The sequence below is a fragment of the Coffea arabica genome, chromosome 4c (genome assembly GCF_036785885.1).
Source record: "Coffea arabica cultivar ET-39 chromosome 4c, Coffea Arabica ET-39 HiFi, whole genome shotgun sequence".
Taxonomy (NCBI): domain Eukaryota; kingdom Viridiplantae; phylum Streptophyta; class Magnoliopsida; order Gentianales; family Rubiaceae; genus Coffea; species Coffea arabica.
Genome location: NC_092316.1, coordinates 6,332,125 through 6,355,598, shown reverse-complemented (window position 1 = coordinate 6,355,598; position 23,474 = coordinate 6,332,125). Strand labels below are relative to the sequence as shown.

The 23,474-nt window shown below is 36.2% G+C and overlaps 3 protein-coding genes across 5 annotated transcripts; 1 reads left to right on the top strand and 2 right to left on the bottom strand.

Annotated features, from left to right (window-relative positions):
- The first annotated feature begins 17 nt into the window (after positions 1 to 17).
- Positions 18 to 1,213, top strand: LOC113738839 (protein MIZU-KUSSEI 1). The gene has a single exon (XM_027266116.2). The coding sequence runs from the start codon at positions 133 to 135 to the stop codon at positions 961 to 963; it is 831 nt and encodes a 276-aa protein (XP_027121917.1). The 5' UTR covers positions 18 to 132; the 3' UTR covers positions 964 to 1,213.
- An 8,249-nt stretch (positions 1,214 to 9,462) lies between these two features.
- On the bottom strand, positions 9,463 to 14,403 carry LOC113738737 (kinesin-like protein KIN-8A). Of its 2 annotated transcripts, none has more exons than XM_027265987.2 (7): positions 13,335 to 14,403; positions 12,520 to 12,793; positions 11,855 to 11,905; positions 11,674 to 11,766; positions 11,227 to 11,592; positions 10,054 to 10,734; positions 9,463 to 9,860 (listed from the first exon to the last, which is right to left on the bottom strand). In XM_027265987.2, the coding sequence occupies exons 1-7, from the start codon at positions 14,174 to 14,176 to the stop codon at positions 9,753 to 9,755; spliced, it is 2,415 nt and encodes an 804-aa protein (XP_027121788.1). In that variant the 5' UTR covers positions 14,177 to 14,403; the 3' UTR covers positions 9,463 to 9,752. The 2 variants fall into 2 exon arrangements, with proteins under 2 accessions (XP_027121788.1, XP_027121789.1); XM_027265988.2 differs by having other exon boundaries at positions 9,463 to 9,794; positions 13,335 to 14,398.
- A 1,231-nt stretch (positions 14,404 to 15,634) lies between these two features.
- Positions 15,635 to 23,369, bottom strand: LOC113740210 (DEAD-box ATP-dependent RNA helicase 51-like). 2 transcript variants are annotated; one of them, XM_027267743.2, is made up of 12 exons: positions 22,875 to 23,368; positions 22,082 to 22,267; positions 21,295 to 21,480; positions 19,363 to 19,446; positions 18,722 to 18,763; positions 18,540 to 18,611; positions 18,158 to 18,457; positions 17,963 to 18,001; positions 17,752 to 17,856; positions 17,213 to 17,281; positions 16,982 to 17,107; positions 15,635 to 15,988 (listed from the first exon to the last, which is right to left on the bottom strand). In XM_027267743.2, exons 1-12 carry the CDS (start codon positions 23,298 to 23,300, stop codon positions 15,821 to 15,823), a joined length of 1,803 nt encoding a protein of 600 aa, XP_027123544.1. In that variant the 5' UTR covers positions 23,301 to 23,368; the 3' UTR covers positions 15,635 to 15,820. The 2 variants fall into 2 exon arrangements, with proteins under 2 accessions (XP_027123544.1, XP_071901855.1); XM_072045754.1 differs by lacking the exon at positions 16,982 to 17,107 and having other exon boundaries at positions 22,875 to 23,369.
- Between the last annotated feature and the right edge of the window lie 105 nt (positions 23,370 to 23,474).

The following is a 23,474-nucleotide window of genomic DNA, read 5'->3' as shown; positions in this document are numbered from 1 at the left end:
GAAATAAAGAAAGAAATTACAAATCCACAGGAAAAAAGGAACAAATTGGAATATTTTCTCTCTCATTCTCTTTCCATTCCCACTAACTCATTCTTAAAGGATTTGTCTTGCCCTTAGTATTTCCTCTCTCAGATGAAGACAATCATGGCAAAGAATATCCAGGACCCTGCTTCCAAGAGGCAGTTTCACTGGACAACCAAGGTCAGTAGTGAAGATGAAGAGGTTTCAACCAAGTCCTGCTCCAAAGCTATTGAAGAAGTAAGAGGGGAGAAGGATAAGGTGCCTGTAGACTCAAATTCTTCAAAGAACCTTCTAGAGCAGGTGAAAAAGGAAGATAATAAACAGGTGCAAGAATCAGCAGCTACTTCTGCTAATGCTACAAGGAAGAAACTGCAAGCAATAGCAGTTTCTAGGCTGCGCTCTGTTCTGACGGCTTTTGGTCGACACAGGGCGCATTTTCAGCAAGGTCTTGGCACTAGAGTGGTGGGAACACTCTTTGGCAACAGAAGAGGACACGTACATTTTGCATTCCAGAAGGATCCCAATTCACAACCAGTCTTCTTGATTGAGCTTGCCACACCTATAACTGGATTGGTTCGTGAAATGGCATCTGGTTTGGCTCGGATTGCATTGGAATGTGACAAGGAAGAAAAGAAGAGCACAAGACTACTAGAAGAGCCTCGATGGAGGACTTACTGCAATGGAAAGAGGTGTGGCTTTGCTGCAAGGAGGGACTGTGGACCAAAAGAATGGAATATATTGAAGGCCGTGGAGCCCATTTCGATGGGAGCAGGAGTTCTGCCTGGAAATGCAGATGATGCTGCTGAGTCTGATGGAGAACTGATGTACATGAGAGCTAAGTTCGAGAGAGTTGTTGGTTCTAGAGATTCGGAGGCATTTTACATGATGAATCCTGATAGCAATGGAGCTCCTGAACTCAGTATTTACTTGCTTAGAGTCTAAACATCCACCGGAAGTTCCACTGATGCAAGCTGCTTAGATAGTAGTTTTTCTTTTCAGTCTTTTCGTTCTTTGGTAGAGGAGGAAACTAAGGATCATCCAGAACTCTGCCATGAACATTGAGGTTTAGTTGCCTTGGATGTTTCTTAACATGGTCTTTTCCTGTTTTTGTAGTTATAGAATGTCAAGAAACTGTGTTTGCTGTAATTTTTAGTTTTGGGGTGGAATGGAAACTATATATTACTTGCCTAAATGTAGAAAAGATTCATGAGTTGGTTTCTTACTCTATTCTTAGTTAATCTTTCTAAGTTTGTACATCTATTTCCAATTTTCTTCTTCACTGATTGTTGTATCTGATCAACAGTGGACCATTTCAGCTCAAGTAAGCAACATATACTAATAGCCAAAGCTTTCTTTACTTTAGTGAAGAAGTTTCAGATTATGTTGAAATAAATCCTGTTATTTATGTCTAGCGGTCTTATGATGAATTTGTTCTTCGACAAATTTCTTGACGGGCAATGTTCTAATGTTCAATGATAGGTGTCCTGGTTCCATCATACTCCTTTGAAGAACTTTTAAGGTCGTCTTAGCATAGGTATTGCATAATTTTCCTCTGCTGCTGGCACGGTAAACCTGTATACTTTTTGATTGCTTAGCAGATTCTTGGACAAACAAAAACCATAATATTTGTTGGAAATATCAGAGATCTTCCTCTGCTTTCACATATTCTCAATTCTTTTTCCTGTATTAATTCATCGTCTCTTCCTGTTTTTGAGTTTAAGCATTTCCCAATTCCCAGTCTTGTGACAGGATTTCACTTTTGACATTTTTGTGGTGTTATCAATTCCAGCTGTCTGGTTTTCCATCCTTAATTCTTTGAAGTGTATTCTTTTACATCTTTATTTTGATTGTGAGGTTGCTTTTTCTGACAAACAGCCTATTAAAAAAAAACGTCATACCTGTGAAATTTCAGCATCCGATCCAAAGGCATTAGATGTTCCAATCATTGATTTTGGTGCATAAGTTTGGTCTAAGTTGATCAAAGTAACGTGTATGAGAATCCCAAGAACAACATTTTACTAAAGCTTTGAATCATTGTAGTCCCCAACCAAAAGCAAACTCAATCACAAATCTTTGCCTGACAGGTTTTATATTGCTCCAAAGTCTGGCCTGCCATATTTTTGTTCATTAAATAGTTAAAAATTAGCCAAAATGTCATCCTCTATCCACAACACAACACAACACAAATGATCCAACCTGAGAACATGAGACAATATTCAGCATTAGGAAAACAGCCTAGCTAGGGGAATGGAATCAGGTTGTGAAGAAATCCAAAGCCGCCTTTCCCTCATGTTTGCTCGAGGATATAACAAACAAATGTCTAGGAGATGGAATATCCTTTATGTTTTTAATCCTTTTATCTCAAAGTTAGCCCTATATGTTAAAAATCAAGGAGATAGCTAGGGACTCAATACCTAATTAAGAAACTACTTTTTTTGAAAAAAAATAAAAAATCATGTTTGAAGGTAAAATAATGTGCCAGTTCTTTTTCCAATATTAAAATTCCACTACTGGATCGGCCTATCCATTCTTTTGTTATGGCCTGCATAATTATCTTGTAACATTGTGATTCCCCTCTACTTGATCACCATCCCACAAAGCAAACGAATAAATTAACTCAATTCATCAAGTGCAAGTTTCACTGATTATTCTTAAAGATACCACCAACCAATGCTAGAGATGTTTGCTGTATATTGAATTGCATTTAAACTCAGAGAATATAGTACTACTAGCTAGTTAAAATCATTTCATCAATTCATAGTTGCCACTGATTGACGTAATTATGACAAATACAAGCCACTAGAGCATCAAAATGTGTACTATTAAATGAAGGGGTTAAGAGAGTTTTGCCATCAGGAGATCCAATAGTTTGTGATATTATGGCATGGCATCTTATGTTTCCTCATTTCAAGGCTTTCTAATGTTTTCTTAACAGTGCAAAGTGAAAAAGGGGGAAGGTGCTGGAGGCTGGAGGGGCCATGTTTGAGGATCTGCCGCAGATTGCAGCAACGGGAGGAAAGATAGAATTGGAGATTATGTTCACAGCAATCGAGGTTGAGGTTGTGCTGTTGTTTTTTGTTTTGTTTTTTGTTTTTTTATCATCTAGTCATTATGGTTCAAAGATTCAAAAGCTATGTGCTATGCATAAAGCTTTGGTTTGCTACTTTGTCTTATAATTAATTCAATCAATGCAGGATAAGCTCAAGAAACTTCAAAGCTTCTTGGTGAGCCATCTATATCAAGGTGTTCTAAAGTGTTTGACACTATAATCTCCAAAAATGTTACTTGTATTATGTATTTTGGATAATATAGATGCTGGTCATGATGAGGCTTAAAAAAGGAAAAATAAAAAATAAAATGTTGAGCAAAAAACTAAAATGGGTGTGCAAATTTTTATGTTCTTTTTCCCTTTTACCTCTTTTTTCTTCTAAATCAAGCATTTATTGAGATATTAAATTTTAACTACAGAATTGCTATTTCAGATATATGCACTCAAAAACCCAAGAAACTTACAAATTAAACTCGATGAATGCAAGAACACGTTCCTCCTCTCTAATTTTTCATTGGATATATATATATATACAAAAATGAGAGGTTAAGTGATTATATAATATGATCCTCTCTTGGTGTTTCAAATGTCAAAAAAATTATTATAAACGAAATTCATCATGCTGCTGACCGTAGTAGCTATTTAGATGAAATGAGTCATGTATTTGTACGGTTCGCTGTGAATTTTAGTAGTTTTTCATCTTATCATATAGTTTGTATTAACGTTTTTACACGTAACACGTGCATTTGAACAACTCGTCAATCTATTTATCGTTAGCGTTAAAAAGATTAATCCATTAAAGAAAATGCCAAAGCAAATCTAAACGCGCCAGGTTCACATCTCATATATAACATAGCTAGTAACCTAAATGTAGGTGCCGGCCGAACCCATATGATCATATAGTTTTGATAGCTGCATCTACTAAGCAGTTCTTTTTTGGCAATGGGTGTCTGCTTTTGCATAGTTTAGGGATTAATTCATTGAGACTTGAAGAGCCCTCTTACTTTGTCAAATGAATGCATGATTTTTAGAGCACCTTTGTTTAGAGTCTTGTGCAGCACAGTTTCTTCTCTCGACAAACAGCACTTTACGGCACCAAAAATTCCTTGTCCTTGAGGAGTAGAAAAAGTTTATAATACCTGTGTTTGTACTGCTGTTGTTCCTTGGTATCATGTTGATGAATTGAATCAGTAGTATTATTTATTCATCATCTTTAATTTGTGTGAATATGAGATACATGAGCAAACAAATCATTGGAATTGATAAACCCATATCTAAACCCCAAATATATAGTACTATTAACATAAAAGAGTATGTTAAATTGCCACCAAAAAAAAAAAAAGAGTATTAAATTGGTGGAATTGGAAATAAAAGATAAAGAGGGGATTTAATTTATTTGATAGAAGAAAAATGAATAATAATTGATAGATTTTTTTTTTTTTGGGTGAAGAGGGACTAAATTTTAATTTCCCCGAGTTTTATGTGAAAATTTAGGGTTTATTCAATTTCCTTTCCTTTTTTTTTCCCTTTTCAAATTATAATATGCTACTCTTTATTTTCTTTTCTTTGTCTTGTCTTTCTGTTTCTAGTTCTACCCAAAAATTCTAGATGGACGAAATATAGTAAAAAAATCGAAGAAGGAAAAAGGAAGAAAATTCAATATTCAGGCATAGCGGTGGCCATTGGCTTGAACAATCATTTCTTAGCCATACGTGCTTGGATCACTAAGTACCGAAGATGTGACTTGTAAACAATTGGGCTAAAGACCTTTCCTCCTATACATTCTCTTCTTCTTTCTTGATACTTAACATACTTATCTCTCCTTTGTTATCTTTGAAATGTATTCTTCACCATTTCTTACCATCCCCAAGATATTCAAATTGGGGTTTCCCTGCTTTCTGCATCATAAATGCCAGGAATGAGACAGCAAACTTTTGTGCCAAATGCAAAAAAACATTAATTCACCAACTAAATCTAGAGATCAGGTCGAAACTAGCATGACATTCATGAAAATACATGATCCCCTGTGGTCACTGCTACATTTTCATGCTCCACAGGCAATGGAATACAAGCGACTGCTTAACCAATTCATTTGACAAATCTTGCAGGCTGAAACAGAAGAGGATCATCGCCACTGCCACCACGTCTCCTGCAGGGATCAAACTTCGATAGAGGCTGCAACCTGGTGCCACTTCCTGTGTCCTCCTCCGCTTCAGCACCCATATGAAGGCTATCATCAGCCACTGATGGAGTTTTAGCTATGGCCTATGGGGAAGCATCCTTGTTTTCATTGGAAAACGTGTTCCAAACCTATCCTGTGCTTATTTGTGATACCATGTATTAGACTAAGACGACAATGCTGCAAAAAAACACATTTGAGTAAACATCATTTCTTTGAAGTACCAATGAAACATCTTTTTTTGACTCAGACAATGAGTAGTTAATAGGCTAAAGAGCGCCACACTTATGGAATTCTTGGTTCCCAATCAACCACATTAAAACACTAACATATATACCAACTAATCTAAACATTGTAACTTAATTAGGAAGGTACGTAAGACACACAAATTCTTTTGTCAACATTTGCTATATCTGTGGCAAGTGCAAATAAATTGGTTATGCAGAAGTGTAGATCAGTCAAATTGTTATGTTCACCTTTGTGTTGAGGAGAATGACTAAGATTTTGTCATCGATCAGTTGCAAAGAAACCATTTTTATACGCAACTTTTAGGGATTTTCATAACAACTAAATTTGGGAAGGAAGCTCCAACAACTTCAATAAAAAGTAAATGCAACACGCATAGGAATAATATTTTTTGTTACACTTTGTTCTTTGCTTTTTGGGTCGACAAAATTGATTAGCATCATATTTCGTAGGTTCATTGCACGCAGCTAGTTACTAAAAGCATTGACTCTAGTACTTATTGGCAAATTATCAAATCAAGCTTAAAAAAAAATTAAGTATTTATTGGTCGAAAACGATGATATACTTCACCCATTTGTGGAAACAGTTTTTTGCTTCCAAAAAAAAATATATATATACAGACTGTAGTGATTGGCTAAGACTAAGAAGCCATATAGAATAATTATTTGCTGAAAAATGCTTTGACTGGATAAAATGATTCATAAGCCGCTGAATTCTACTAAACTTTGTTTAACATCATTTCATCAATCTGTAGTTGCCACTGATTAACGTAATTATGACAAATATAAGCCACTACAGCATCAAAATATGCACTAAAGGGGTAAGTAGGGAAGAAAAAAATAGAGTTTTGCCATCATGAGAACCAATAGTTACTGATATTAAGGCATGACATCCTGATTTCAAGGCTTTGTAATGTTTTCTTAATCCAAAGTGGGAAAGGAGAAGCTGCTGGAGGCTGGAGGGGCCATGTTCTAGGATCTCCCCCAGATTACAGCAACGGGAGGAAAGATAGAATTGGAGATTATATGGTTCAAAGATTCAAAAGTTGCTTGCTGTGCATAAAGCTTTGGCTTGCTGCATTGTCTATAATTAATTACTTCAGTCAATGCAGGGGCAAAAAACTTCAAAGCTTCTTGGTGAGCTATGGCTTCTCTAAGAAAGGTTTCAAGTGTTTGTTACAATAATTTTTCTTTTAGGTAAATGATATTCGTATATCTATTTTAATTTCTACTGCAACCCTAATATGTATTTTGTGTAAGTATTGTATATGCTCGTCAATAGAATATTTAAAGGATGTACAAATATTATCACAATATGATGATCACAATATGATGATCCTCTCTTGGTGTTTCAAATGTCATATAATTAACAAACAATGATGATTATGTTGATGTGGCAATTATTTGGATGAATCGATCGAGTGATGTAATTATATATTTTGTCATTTAAACCTGTAAATGCATGCACGTATGAAATGCATTTAAACCTGCAAATGGACATATTGTCATTGTCAAGAAAAAAAATCCATTAAAACCTAAAAGTAACCTAAATGCATGCACTTGGTTCTCATCGATCTCATATGGTTATATAATACCAACCTAAATCTATGTAGACCACCCTCGCCAATCAGCACTCATCACCTGGTTTTGATAGCTAAATCGACTAAGAAATTCCTTTTAGCGATGTGTGCCTACTTGTCTATAGTTTATGGACTAATTCATTGAAACTTGAAGAGCCTAGCTCCTACCTTGCTGATTGCATAGATGATTTTCTGGAGCATCTTTGCTTAAAGTCTAGTCAGTTTCTTCGCTCGACAAACAGCATCCTTTGGCGCAAAATTTCTTGTTCTTGAGAACTAAAAACGTTTATAATTGGATGTGTGGTCTGCACTGTTGTCGCACCTGACCATCATTTTGATGAAATAAACTAAGTATTATGTATTCATCTTCGTGTGCATATAAAATACATCATCCATAAGATCGAGTCATTGGAATTGATAAACCCAGTCCCAAACCTACCACGTATATTGTATTAAGATATAAGAGTATGTTTAGTTGGTGGAATTGGAAAGAAGATCTACATAAGATCGAGAGGGATTCTTTTGAAAAAAAAAAAAAAAGAAAAAGAAAGAAAGCAAGAATGTGAGCTATAACTTTTTTTTTTTAATTTAGTTGATAGGAGAAAAATGAATAAAAATCATAGAAACATTCCTTTATTTTTTGGGTGAAGTGCCTAAATTACTCTGGCTAAAATTTTTTTGTGGAAGGTTAGTGGTTATTTGATTTCCTTCCTTCCTTATCCTTTTTCAAGTAAATATGCTATTCTTTGTTTTTTTTTTTTTTAAAAAAATTTCTTTTCTTTCTCTTTCTAACCAAAATTCTAAGTAGAAGGAATACAATCCAAAACAAAGAAGGAACACGAAAATGAAAGATAGCATAAGAGGTTTGAGCAATGATCATTTCTTGATGCATTGATGATCATACGTGCTTGGATCACTAAGTACGAAAGATGTAAACAAATTCGTTAAAGAACAGAAGGGCCATTATGTCTCCTTGGTTTCTTATCGCTGATATGGCTAGTTTATGATTACAGAAAGCCATCATGACACTAACAAAAATATGAAACGAGGGCCATCGCATTAGAAGCTTTTAACGCAATTAATACGATTAAAGGTAGAATATTCGCGTTTATACCATAACTATGCTATGATTAAACTAGACAGAAAACTTTGACTTATTTCTTGCATAAATGGCGTTGTCTGAGTGCTGGTGATTTTTGTTACCTTTCCTGGATAATATCTAAAATTCCATTGTCCAATAGTTATCTCAATAAATCCAATCAAGGAGATGTTACATACATTTGAAAAGCACAAAATCACAAAATAAGCAGCAGAAATTAGGAATGGCTGCAGAGTAGGGCGGGCGTAGGGTACCCCCACCCCGCCTCGTGCACTCGCGGGGGCTAATAAAAATTTGCCTTGTAACGAAATTTTAGGGCTAATAATTAAGTATTTTAAATACCAAAATATCTAAATCATAACCAATATATAATATACTATATAAAAGAATTGTGAAATTGTGAAAAGTAAAGTGTAAAAGAATACAGTGTAATTAGTAATTTAGTATAAATATATTAGTATAACTAATCAATAGTTTGTATTAATATAAATGTATGATTATTACTATAACTTATAATATAATTATTATAACTTATAATATTAAATATATTATATAAATAGTTTTAATAGTTATATATATTTATTATATATATAGGCGGGTGATGGGATGGAGGATGGGTATACTCCTTCGTCCCTCGCCCCATCAGTTCCTTGCGAGCGTCCACCCAACCTAGTTATCATTCCTATCTGAAGTTTGTGATTGTACACACAGACAATTAGAAAAATGGCAATGAATGCCTTCTTTTTGTTATTCATATTTGTACAGTTACTGCACGACAATCTTTCTTAATCATCTTACTTCTTGAAGTGTAATAGTTTTTTTTCTTATTAATGTAAATCTATGGTGTTATATACACAGTTCCATGTTTTCAAAGCTCTGATGGTCCCGATCCTGTAGCTGGTCAGGCACCACCGGAAATCCCTTTGGATTTACATTTTAAGTCCATTTTCTGGTCACAAAAAAATTTCGAGAAGGGTCTCATGATCCTTGTGTTATGGACTATGCACAATGATAACATGAGATATGGTCAGGCAAAAAGTAGCTCTACCCACATTCTGTTTTAGTTATGGACAGTTTACCACGGTGAATACTATATAATCAACTCCAATTTCTTGACTCGATCCTCATTTTACTGACAGAAAAGATAAGGGGAAAAAAATTTTCCACAAGATAGGCTAAAGAGCAAAGTAGAAACATAACCAATAAATTATTTGTAAATGGCTGTCCTACAATAGTGAATCAATAGAATTCAAACAACAGGGGAGGACAAACTGTTAGAAATCAGCCCAAGGAATAAATGTTGGTGAAATGGATTGAAGAAATCATGTCAAGATTAACAGAAAAGCAAGAATCTACATGAATCATCTATTCTTAGGAGATAGTGGATGAAAAATCATAATCACACGTGTACTAAAAACAGTATGCATTTCCAGCTTCCTTGTCAGACCATCGGCTTGAGCAGATAATTCTAGCAAGGAAGGCAGGCAGAGCTTTCTATCTTTATCTTCAACTGCTTCATCTTCACTTTTCGCCTCTCACTGCTAACTTGTTCTGCCACAAAGCTCTCATTTCTTATCTTCTACCGCTTCACAGTTGCAGGTCTTTGGCGGGCAAAACCAGGCTGAATGATATAATTGATGAGATGTGGTCCAAGCAGGAACATAGACCAGAAACATGGATATGCAAGCTGCATCAGTTGCAGAAAAAAGAAACTAAAAAGTATACTTGTTTTGTTTAGGGGATTTTTAGGTCATCATATTATCCAATCCAATTGAGAAGATAAGCACAACATAATACATCAAAATTCAAGTTGAAATCTTTCAATCATTATAATTCATCAAACTATAAATATCAGAAAACAAACAGAATGCAAACTTTACCTGGAGAAGCATGGATGGGGCTGCTGCACACTCTGAACTAATATAGCTTCTTGTCTTTCTTCCATTTAACGTAGCAACTGATGGGCTGTTAGCTGTTGTTATGTCCCAAAAACTCCGTTTTTTGGCTGTAGGCTGTGGAGACGTAAAACGATGACTTGGGCTCTTCAACTCTCCCTCAGGTGCTTTCTTTGGCCGCAGACTTGCTCTAGTGACAATCCTTCTTACTCCTTCCCCACCTGCTCCTGCTAATTTTGCACCCTTCCGTGAAAGCTCCAGGATAAAAGCATCCTTCTGTTTTATCTCCAGAGCATGATCTTTCTTCATCCTCCCTATTTCTGCCTCCAATTCTTTGACAGTCTTCCTTAGGTATCTCTCTGTTTCATCAGCTCCTTTTTTCTTAGATTCTGGAGTGAAACAAGTCCCCGCCAAGAAAGAGGGTCTCTGTTTACGTTTCTCATGTGGTAGGGCAGAAGATGGTGCTGGAGATAAGAGAGATGAAGCAGTAGAAAGTGTAGGAGAAGAACTTGCTGCCAGTGTCTGTGCCTGGACTGCTAGTAGCTTTTGTTGTTGGCGAGCCAGTTGCATTCGCAAATCTCTATTCTCTCTCTGCAACTCCAGCAATAATTTGGCCTGATCTGTTTCTGAATCAGGTACTTGAATTTCTTCATTGGCATCACAAGCCTGCAAATATAAAAACTGTGATTTTGATCCTTGAAACAGAGGCGACTGATAATCAGGTAGACTACCTGGAAGTATTAGCAATAATTTGATGAATATTCAAAGTTTTCTTCAAAACTAAGATACATGATCCCAGAAAAAATGAAAAAAATTTAACAAAACCTACTGCCAGGAATGGAAGTTCAATTTATTTTGAACAGGAGAAAAAGAAGAACAATAATAACGGGAGGATGGAAATCTAAATAACAAAGTAACAAACATAATGACAAATTTATGCAGTTGATCAGAAGCCAAGACCATTGACAAAGAAAATATGGCTTAATCTACGAAACCAGTACATACTTGGTCAATTGAAAGTCAATGCATTTGGTAGGTGCACTAATACACAAAACATTTAGCTGGCCTGATGAAAAGGTACAGCCTCATGTTTCATTAACAGATGATATAAAGAAATAATTCATAAAGGACTAAAGACCAAGGAATCAAAGTAAACACCTTTGTCCGAATTTCTTTAGCCCGATCAGCCCAGTGAAGGGTGTTTTGTGTCTCACCAAATGAGAGATTACTTGGGCTGATATTTGCAATCATCACAGTATTACAAGCTCCACCTAGAGAATCCTTGAGCAGTTGGGTGAGCTTGGAATTCCGATATGGGATATGCTTCTTTCCCTCAACCAGGGCATTTATGCAGCTACTTAGTGCAAGAAGTGATCTATTAATGTTTGCACCCTCAAGTGATCTGAGTGTTCTCTGATCTGTCGCAAGAGCTCTTTCTGAACCGGCAAGATCAATAAGCGAAAGTTTACCAACTCTACTGACAATATTATTGGCAGCATCTTTGACTTTGTATTCAATCATAACCTGAGTGTAATATTAATTGTGGAAAACGGTCAGGAAATAGAAGAAGCATAAGATTTAAATGGAAGGTAGAAACGCAACTACCTGAAGAATAGCATGAGACCTTGATGAAGTTTCATTCGCACGGGTAGGTTCAGTTGTTCGATTTTGGTTCCCTTGTTGGAGTAAAGCCATTACCTATTAAACAGCAAAACGGTCTGATTGTAGTTCTTTGATTAAGTAGAAATTTGATCTTCTACTAATTTAAAGGAGTTTAGGAAATTACTTCATCTGTGGAGTATGCTCTATATTGAGTTAGCCCAGCAGCCACGATCCCCTAGAATTTTAGTAAAGGCAGTAAATCATTTCTCCAGAAAGTAATTGAATTTTGCACCAGGATACTAAAATCATGTATTACATAGAAATTTGGCATACTAGTATGTTTTCATGGCAAGTTTTACATGATTACACAAAAGCATATGCTAGATTGTTGAGCCTTTAAAATGCTGTTCACAATGATTGGCAACACAAAAGCTGCAAGCTTGATTTCAAATGGATGTAAATTCAGCAATTTTAGTACTTGAAATTAGCTGACAAACTCAGAACACAATAAAAGAAGGATGATTCTATGCATTTGTAGTTCCAGCAAATTTTTTGCTTATTTGTAGCTTCAGGTTGGTTAATCATTTTGAACCAATCTACAGGAAATGTTTTTATACTCAAATGTCTGCCTCATGAGGAAAATTTGGCAGAAAGGAAACAATCACCATCTTAAACAGAAGGTACCAACATAACTACTATTGTAATTTTCACCAATTCAATGATGATAAAATGAAGGATACAAATAATCACCATAATTAACTCGAAAGAAAAAGAGATAATAAACCCTTATGCATGATATTAAATAGACTCATTACCAGAAAATCTTGTAGATTTTAACTAGGTACTTACATTTTTATCTTCTCGAAGGACCAAAGGCCTTCCAGGAGAAAGCAAATCTCTGACGGTTTCATTGTATACCTCAAGATAAGACAGGTGAACAAGGTGGTTTCCATCAAAGCTTCTTTGCCTTATCTTGTTAAAGAGATCCTTAATTGCCAAGACCATTACACCTGGATTCTCTACTGTACCTAGCATCGTGTATGTCTTTCCAGCTCCTGTGGCACCATAGCAGAAGACAGATCCATTTTTACCCTGCAAAACTGCTTCCACTAGCTCTGCTGTTCTGAAAATTTACCAGTAATAGATGATCAACCATCTCACTAAACTGTCTTCCTTTCAAGCTTAAGAAGGTAAAGTGAGGAATACTTCTGGCTATAACTATCATCTAACGTAGTCCTAGCTTTTAATCCTCGTTATGTTTCTACATAAGAGTTCTGGAACCTGAATATCTTACCAATAATAGAAGGAACAAGTTTAGCTAGCAACGAGACTTTAAGATGTGAGGTAAGAACTCAAAATCAATAATAGAGTCTTAGGGATTCAAAGAGCTATTACTACTGCTACTCTCAGTCAGAACCAAGTTACCTTTATGAAATGCACAATATAGTAACTGCTAGATTGGCTACTGTAGTGCTCACTCAATGTGGATCCTACTATAAAGACACAGGAAGCCAAAAAAAAAAAGAGAGAGCCAGCAAACTATAGTATTCTCCAAAATTGTCCACAAGAAAATTGAAAATCCAAATCCAGCCAAACATGAAGAAGGGGAAAAAAGCCATTTAACAAGTTAATGAAAACAAAAAAGGAAGTATTATCAAACTCACGTCGTAAAATAAACTTCTTGTTGAGTAGTGGAATCAGGAAATGAGGCATCAAAAGTGAAATGACGACCCCTAAGCCTCTTTAGCCTGAGATAATCGTTCTCAGTGGCGAATTCAGTCAGATAAACATCCCTCTTATTCACAATCCTCACACAACATCTTGATCCAGCTTCTCTTTCCCTTTTCCCCATTGGCCTTAACCTCACAAAAACAAGAATTCTGCTCCCATTCCCACCACCAACACTCCCTTGTCTCTCGGTAATCGTCTCTACTTCTTGTTCATTCACCTTTTGGTTCCCTCTAGGCGGCTCTGAAAATGGCATCACAGAGCTGCCCATTGACAACTTTCTGGCCACGGTACTCGATACATTTGTCTTTCTGGGACATGAAAGCCCCACAATCTGATCACCACCATGTCCCACCGCAACATTCTCTTTTGCCTCCTCCACCCCTAAAGGCTGTGGCATCACAAAATTCCTAGTGACGGTTGAACTAGGCATTACGTTCTCCCTCATCACATGACTTATGGGCCTTGATTCTTTGGATTCCTTCGGTCCATTATCTTCTCTTTTGCCAGAACTGAGGAGGTCTATGCTGGGGTGAGTTGAAAATCTTGGCTCCTCATGCTTTAAAGCAGGGTTCTTGAGAGCATTTGAAGCTTGTTTTTGCTGTTCATACAAGAGGGTCAATGCTTTCATCTTCTCCTTTAGACCATGATGTGGATTCCTCATCTGATTAGCCATCTGGGATTCTTCTTGATCATTTCTTGCCCTGGTTGTTTGGCCTTGATTTGGGTCATCCTGCACTTGATTGAATACAGCCTTAGACCTTGTGGACACTGGCATTCTAGCTAACAATCTTTCAATCCAAACATGCCCCTGAGAATTTCTTGATGACCCTTGTGCTGAAACTGCTTGAATTTCAAGAAAGTTCGGATCTTTTTATGAAAATTGGGGGATGAAAATGCAGTAGCAGCAGCTGTAACAGTTGAAGTGAGCAAAGGGGGGGAAAACTTGAGGATAGATGCAAGACTTGTGCGTAATTCAGGCAGGTTCTTGGAGAAAAAATCACAGCCGTTGATTGGAGATAAATTAACGGTTAACAACAAAAGGGTATTGTAGGGGCAGTCTACTTTTTTACTTTTTACACACCGCATAAGAATTTATTTTACTTGTCAGTTTTTGCATGTGTTCCTGGTAGAAATAAAAATTGGGTGGGCCTTTTTTTGAATTTTTCAATTGGGTGTTTGCAACGGTCAGAAGAGAACCCCCAAAACGGTCAGTTAGCAAGAATCATGGGGTCCACTTAATATTTTCCTTTTCTTTATTTGTGCTTGAACGAGCAAGCAAAGGGCATTTTTAAGTGTTGGTGTACCTCAACTGCATCATGCTTGATGAACGCTTCGAGAAGGATACCTATAGAAGATATGATCCCGAGTAGATGTGGAGAATGGTCATCCAGATCCACGGTAGATGATATGCAATCACCACCGTGGACTGAGAATCTTTTTGGTTTAGATAGTGCCATAGTGGTACAACAAATCACTTTTTAACCTTTTTAAAAAAAGATGAACAAGAAATTGTTAAAAAGCCTAAAGATGTCCTTATCATTAAAAGATATCATATTGTTTAAACTTAAAAGTCAAATGCCTACACGCTATTCTTTGTTCAGAGAATTTTTTCTTCTTTTTTCCCCCTTTGCATTTCATAGGCATATGGATAAGAAATTGGACGTGATTATCCATGCTGATCATCATTCCTAGGTGTTTTTACAGTAATTATACAACTCCAAAAGGAAATTAAGAATTTGACGCAGTTAATTTATATGCCTTCCAGTAATATGATGATAGCCTATGAACTTAAACTCTTTCCTCTTGTTCTCTTCAATTCTTAATAGATAGTAATATCCTACTATTACCGTGGTAGAATTTTATATTGTAAATTGCATCCTCTACATGCTTGCATCTTAGTTGAGATCATAAACGTCTAAAGTATCAATTCCATCAAGGATCATACCCTAGAATTATGTGAGGTTACTATTTGTCTACTATGTTTGTACAGTTTAGCATCACAGAATAAGTTAGATCATTTATTACTTTTACTTAGAATTAAAATATTATTGAGTAATTACTATTGATTATATGCAATGGTCGATAATATTATGATGGTCAATGAGTTGGTAGATAATATTATGATGATGACATGGTAAAGCATAAGATCATACATTGGATTAGACCGAGATTTTATTTTTATGTATTATTGATATTACGAAAACACAAGCATGGCATGGAATGATGAGACCAATTTGGCACCCTAATCAACAACACAAAGATAATTAGAATAAACCAAAGTATTTAACACAAAGATATGACCTTCAACAACAACACACTTCTCTGTATTCAACACAGACCAAAACTAACCATTATGGCTCACAAATAAAAACTCAAACTACAAAATTGCTGCTGCTGTAAGACGTCGGACATGTATTTGTTAATATCTGACAAACTGTCGTACACCGCCTTCACTCTTCCTCCCGTACGGGTTGCTCGCACTAAACCCATTTCGGGTACGCATTTTCTTCCGAAACTTGGAAGCATTACTGTCTATATTCAAATTTACCTTTGGAGGAGAAGAGAAACAAAATGAAGCAGCCACACCCTGCAAAAGACAAAAGGATTAACTAGATTTTGACGGACGACACAGCACGGTGAATCATACGGTAACAGTATCAAAGTATTCTTATAGAACTCAAACATACAATCCGGATCGTATTCTACATCATCCATCTAGTACAAAGTCTGCAATCCAAATCTATACGTACAGCGACAAAAGCATCCAAATCTACAATTGTAGAGGTTGGTTTCCATCCAACATCTGAAAGATCAGGAGGAAAAAGGGAAAACCAAGAAAGGAAAAGTGAAGGTGCTTGGCATATGGAGATTTAAGTCCCGTTTGGGGTTGCGGTGGTTTTGGTATAAAAACACTTTTAGGTCTGCTTTTAAAGTGTTTGGTGAACATCATCTCATAAAATTAGAAATAGAGCTTTTGATTTTAAAAGCACTTTCAGCAAAAACCCAAATGTGGTGCTTTTAGAGTAGCTTTTGTGATTTAAAAAATAAAACATCAAATTTAATCGTTTTATCCTATATTATGAACCAAATAGAGAGATAAAACACTTTCAAAAATTTTCAAATTACACATTATCTTAAACAATAATGCTTATTGAACTATGTCACCAAACAATATATTTAAAAGCACTTGAGCAGTTACTAAGTACTTTTATTAAAAGGTCTACTAGGAAAGTACTTTCAATAAGCTACCGCAATGCCAAACGGGCCCTTAAAATTAAAACATTCAAGCATGCTATACATATGTACTGCCTAATTTCTAGAATGTCATAAACCCAGCACTCATTAGGCCAAAAAAAAAAAAAAAGGAAAGGTACAGCTTAATTTGATCCAGAACAGGAAGTTAAGAACCCATAATGTCATCCAAGGCCAAAAAAATCCAAGGGCTATCCTAAATAACAGAATGTTTTATCTGAGAATGAGTCGAATAATGACACCATACGTAGACTAACACGAGAATGTAAAGAAACAATTCCACTAAAGAGTAATTCGCAAGTAAAAACACAGGAAAAGAATAAAATACCTGAAGATCAAGTTGGTGAACATTAAAAATATCTTTCATAGAATGTGAGTTGTAGGCAAGTAAATAGGATCTATAAGCCTCTTTAGCAGACTTGTTCAAATAATAGTTATTAGAGACCAGCTCTACCTGCATCAAACCCATTACTACTAAGGTGAGCTCAAGGAAATAACTCTGCAATCCAATAATAACTCAGATACTGAAAGAAAATAAAAGCTTGCAGAGAAGAATTACCAGGCGAGACTGCACATTTGCCAATTTCTTGTTATTGAATTCATATTCTTTGACAGGTATCTTAGCAGCCTGAAATTATTGACACAAAAAATGTTTAGATAAATTATAGTATATTACAGCATAGAAGAAAATCTAAAGCGCCAATTAATATAGTTTATTTGCTGCCTATGCAGCCTTTCACAACCTACTGGTAGATTTTGAAGAGACTTGTCTAAGAAACTTTTCGCTTCTATAACACAATCACAAAGGAACTACCCTGTGGCAACAAAGATCCCACCTCATCTTCTACCCAATCTAATCTCTCTACTTCCTTAAGAAAATTACTAATGAAACTCAAACTGTTTGAGAAAGGTCCAATGATTTTTCTCTTAGGTATAGAAAAAGGATTTATCAAAATGGACAGCCTTGCTTAAGATTCTTAGGTTCTCAACATGTCCCAGTGTGAAAAGTCATGATCTATTGGTATGATGATGGCTTTAGCATTCCTACTTTCTTTAACCATTTATAGCACTTCCTGTTTTGAGTTATTAGCAACATACCTTCAGATAGGTAAGAAACTTTAGCTCTTCCGGCATCAGGAAAAGTAGGGCATTCCCCTTTGCACCTTCCCCACGTGCAGTCCTACCAACCCGGTGAATATACTCCTGAGAGGGATAACATGAAGAAGCATGAGAATAAGCACGTCATCTAAAGTTGGGTGCTGGCAATTCTGACACCAAGAAAGTTACAAGAAGGATGAATTATCTGCACCTTAGGTTCATCAGGGGGGTCATACTGCACGATCCAATCCTGTGAAACATAAGGGAAAGGAATGATGAATCTAGTTCTAGGGTATCTATATTTTGTAATGACATATCAAAACAACATTTCAGTATTCAACACCCTTAGAACCAATTCATGCTAAATGCTTTACGAGGATAAAAAAGAACTAGTTCGAGGACATACCACAGCGGGTATATCAAGACCTCGTGCACCAACATCTGTACATAACAAGATGCCTTTTTCGGCTTTGCAAAATTGCAAAAAGCTAGATGTTCGTTTTTCCTGCTTTTGCTTTCCATAGATATCAAGACAGTCTATCTGTATGTATCTCAGAAGCGCAGAATGGAATTTAACGGAATCACGAGTGGAGAAGAAAACCATCACTTTCTTCGTCAGATTCTTCTTCAAAAAGGAGTACAGTAGTAAAAATCTCTTGGCACTTTCGACAACACAGAACCCTTGTTCCAGCCCCTCATTGGTGACCTAAAGCATCCAACATCTTAAATGAAGACTAAAAACCAACATTGCCCACAAGTACTAACAAAGGAATATATAACCCAGTTACCCTTCTTCGTCCATCATCCACATCGATGTAGACTGGAGTTTTCTGAAATGACAAGCGAGCAAGATCCTCAACCTGAAATGGTAGCATAACTTCTCTATGAAGTCCAATGAAAATACAGGAACTACAGGTCTCTTCCTAGTCAATATTGTACCAAGAAAACAAAAGGAGCAGAAAACACCTACCTTTTTCGTTTGTGTGGCAGAAAAAAGAGCTGTTTGTCTCGTCTGCACATCAGGCGGTTCCTCGTTAGTACAAATTCAATGCACATTGCCAATAACAAAACAATTATGCCTAAATGCACTCACAGAAAAAAGTCATACTGCAATATAGCACCAACCAGTACAAAACATTTAAAGCAACCCTGAGACAGCAATTAAATTCTAGTTATGTGCCTAAATATAGGAACAACTTCGATACACATTTATGTATGGGTTAACAAATGGCAACTCACCCAAGATGTCTTTTCTAAGACATTTACATAGACCATTATTCACCAATATGAGTTAAAGTCATCCAAAAATGCAAAAAACATGTGGACAACTCAGCAAACGTATAAAAGAATTTGCAAGTCAAAACATAGGAAACAAGGGGAAAAAATGGAGCAAGAAAATCACAGAAAATTTGCTCTAATCCTCATGACAAATGAAAAGACAAAACTACTGATATATGAGGAGCAAATGAATAAAGACTGTGTCACCTTCCAAACTAAACCAGAACCAAAATACAAATCACAGGATAATCGACAATGAAAAGCAGTCAAAGGAAGAAATTGAAATTGGATATCTGCACTGTATATACTATCGTAATTACAACCAAATCGTACCTTAGGCAAAATTTTAATGATTTGCCTCATTTCTTCCTCAAAATTTGCTTCAAGTATCCTATCAGCTTCATCAATAATGAGGCACTGCAAGCATTCCATTCAATCAAAATGTGAAAATATGTCAATCTCTCTTCCAAAGAATGAGAAACTTGATCTGAATCCAGTAGAAATAATCAACATACAAATAAGAGTATAGTAAATATGTGAGGCCTTTCATTCAAATAGATGCTATACATGGAAGAATTAAAAAAAAAAACTTAAAGATGTGAATTTGAAGATCAAAATAATGCTGTATCTCACTAGGTTGGCAGCACAATACAGTCACCATTCCAAAGATAATCCAGCAAAGGTCTTCTGAAAAATGGCTTTGATGATGCCTTCTATTTTTCAAAATTGCAGTTAAGAAAAAAGTACTCTCATCCGGCAGCTTTCTTCCTCAGAGAAGCTAGGAAATGCAGCTAATAGCATTCTGATGACAGAGAATATGCTATACAAGTTATTAGAGCTTGTTGCATGTTTTGAGTGCAGTATCGCAACAGTCAACATAGTAACTAACACAGGAGATTTAATCTTAGTTTGTTGACAGATACATCTTTCCAAATTTAGACAAGTTGATGATGAATTCATATTGGAATCCTATATATGTTGGTATCAGAGTGCAGCCTAAGTGATGAAGAGAATTGTTTAGAGAGGCACTTCTCAAACCCACAGCTTTCACCTTGACAGTGCGGTGCTTTGACCACTTGAACTACAATCCCAGCGAAAAAAGGGATCTTGCAGAGATTTTTGTTCTTTTGATCTCCCCATCAAGTCTTTATGAAAGATAGAGGGTTATATCCTCTCGTGATCGATGGATTGGCAAATTGGTCGAATTATTGGGCTGAGCGGATTTGAACCAGCGTAGACATATTGCCAACGAATTTACAGTCCGTCCCCATTAACCACTTGGGCATTGACCCAGGAAGAATCACTTTTAGACTTATTGATAATCCATGATTAATTTCCTTTCATAGTACCCTACCCCCAAGGGAAGTCGAATCCCCGCTGCCTCCTTGAAAGAGAGATATCCTCGACCACTAGACGATGGAGGCCTACTTGCACAACAGCCATCATAGTATTAACAGTTTTTTGAAATTGTCAACATAATGTAATAGTCGTCTTATCATCCAGCTCTGACATTGGAGAACATTTATTAGGATAAAACATTTCCCTGACTTCTTTAACAGAGTATGTATATATTCCAAAGAAAGAAACATGTCAGGAAAAAGAGGAAATTAAAAAATAATAATAATCCAACTAGCTCAGGCTCTTTCAATTGATGATGCAAACACCTAGAATCATGCTTTCTTTGGGTTTTGTATTATAAGCTTTTAGCTCAGAACTCCTAAGTAAAGCACTTCATCTCCAAAGAGATTCAAGCCACCAATTAATCAGGAGATTCAGGAACCTGGGTTGTGGAAAAAAGACCAGGCAATATGCAGCCATATACTTTTTTTCTTTTTTTTTGGCAGCTGTAGACACATATCCAACTCCGCTGAATTAGCAGAAAAGAAACTTCAACAGGTCTAAAAATGACCAAACTGACTGCACCAAAATGATCAATTCACATCATTCAATCAAAAAAAATGATCCATCTTTAGTCAAACTTTCTGGATGTTTACAAACTACACAACTAAGGAAATTATTTGATTAAATAGTATTAATCTTCAGGCTTGTCTATAGGTCCAGTTGAATGGAAAAATCCTTTCAGACATTAACACCAAAAGCGAAATGTTTTCACAATTTTAATAGGTTAAATCCTGCACAAGAGAGTTCAACAAGTTCCCTTCCCACTTCATTTCAGGCAGCATCCATATAACTGCTCATAATTGGATTTATGTAAAAAAAAAATTGAAAATCATAGATCATAAAGTCAAAATAACATAAATTTACCTTCAAGTTTTTATAAATAAACCCCTTGGTATTTTGGAGATGGTCAAGAAGACGACCAGGTGTAGCTACTAAGAGATTTACTCCTTTCACAATACGCTCAGCCTCTCCACGCCGTGCCACACCACCAATAACTAAGCCAAGAGTCTGCGAGTGATGCTTGAGCAGACCTTTTGCTACAGCATGCGTCTACATTATTGAATAAAAAATCAATTAATTGATGCTTAAAGTCAGACCCATGTGATCCAGGGTTCAGTTGGTCAGTAACATACAGTACAATCCCATACCATACAACTCCATATTAAGATGTTGTTCTATTCTAGATAGGGCATCAGTAGAGGAAGATCAATGTGCACAAGACTCTCAAGTTTGTTATTCCATGCATTGCAGAAGAAGCAGTGGAATATCTGGCAAATTCAATTGTCTAGACGTACATAGATGACTGCAACAATAAAGTGTCTCATATTGCTATCTGAGATAACTAGTACCAAAACTATCTATCAGTTGTTCCAGTAAACATATAATACAGCAATTATCTCTGATAGCTACAACAGAGTCAGCTATGGCTACACTTACTCAAAGCAACCAAAATAGACGAGAAACACAACTTAAGGTCCAGAGAGAAAATGCATCTACATTTTCTGCATCTTCTTTCCCTAACAAGTAGGGTAGCAGGTGGATATTAAGAAAGCTGTGGGACATTCCTGATGACGTTTAACAGAGGTTTTATAAGACAAGAGAGGCAAAATCATTTTGCCTGGCCATTGAATAAGAGCAAGAAAGTCTGTACCTGTATGGCCAGCTCCCTTGTTGGACAAATGACAACAACACCAGTACCATTCCGATGTGTAAACTGAATTTGATGTAGCAACTCCACAGCTGGTATCAGAAAAGCAAGTGTTTTACCAGAACCCGTCCTTGCAGCTCCAAGTACATCTTCACCCTCAAGAAGTGGTGGAATTGCTCTGGCTTGGATCTTCAATCATAAGAAAAAAATATTAGCATGCAGAAACATTACAAAGAAATTCCTATTGATTACTTCATGAATTCCAAAGTCATTGGAACTTGGTAAGTTATAACAAGTGTACTGGATTTGCTTAAATTGTGTCCTCACACAACAACAAAATTTGCACATTTCTCGTAGGATATATATATATCCTAATGGAAGGCTTAAACTTCATGCCGTTCTCTTAAATTCATTTAATCTGCACCAGTTTACTTCTGGACTATATCAATTAGATACCAACATACAAATGACCCTATTTCTACCCCGAATTTGCTCAAAGCATGAAAGACTTGAACTGTCTCAATACATATTTAAAAAAAAAAAGGGGAAAAAGGCCGAAACTTAGTAAACTCTAATCACACACTCAAAGCTCATCATGCCCAAAAAAGATACAGTTATGGATTAAACCACCAAATTTCACAATTTCAATTATAATATAAACCTCTTGGCACACTCAATAGTTCAATTCACTAGAAATAGCTGAACTAAATGCAAAATAATCCATCCAACAACTATCTGCTTAATATACAAAACCTAAACTTCATAAGCACTAAGAATTGCAAGGAAGTTATTTTACCTGGGTCATAAATTCGAAATTCATCTCTTTAATAGCTTTCATAGTATTTTCTGAAATCGGCAACAACGAGAACGCCTCCGTACTCATGATTCCCGACCCCGTTCCCATATTCTTCACCACTTTCATAATCTGCTCCACTTCTTCTTTTTCTCCTTCTTCTTCTCCGCCTCCTGCATTGTCGTCCTCAGTATCTTCTCTTGGCCTCTTCAACTTCTTCTTCTTCTCCTTATTAGTTATTTTCTCAGATTTATCATCATTCTCTGTAGCTTCTTCTTCTTGTTCTTCAGCTTCAGCAGCTTCAGTAGGTCGTTCTGGGAGTAAGGATGGTGACTGCTTCGATTTCTTGCCTCTCTTACGATGTCGTTTCTTCTTAATTGACTCGCCTTCTTTGGAAGAATCTAACTTAGGGTTTTTCTCAGTAGCCATGGTTCTTCCACCGCCGCAGACCGCCGCCAGTTTTGTGAGGTTCGTTTATTTACAAAAAAAGCGGCAACATGAGGGTATCTTGTATAGAAGAACAAATTGCTGTAACAGTCCTTAAGGCTTCAGCTAATTGTGCTTTCTACCCATGCATTTTGAAGTAAATAAGAAGTTTTGGAA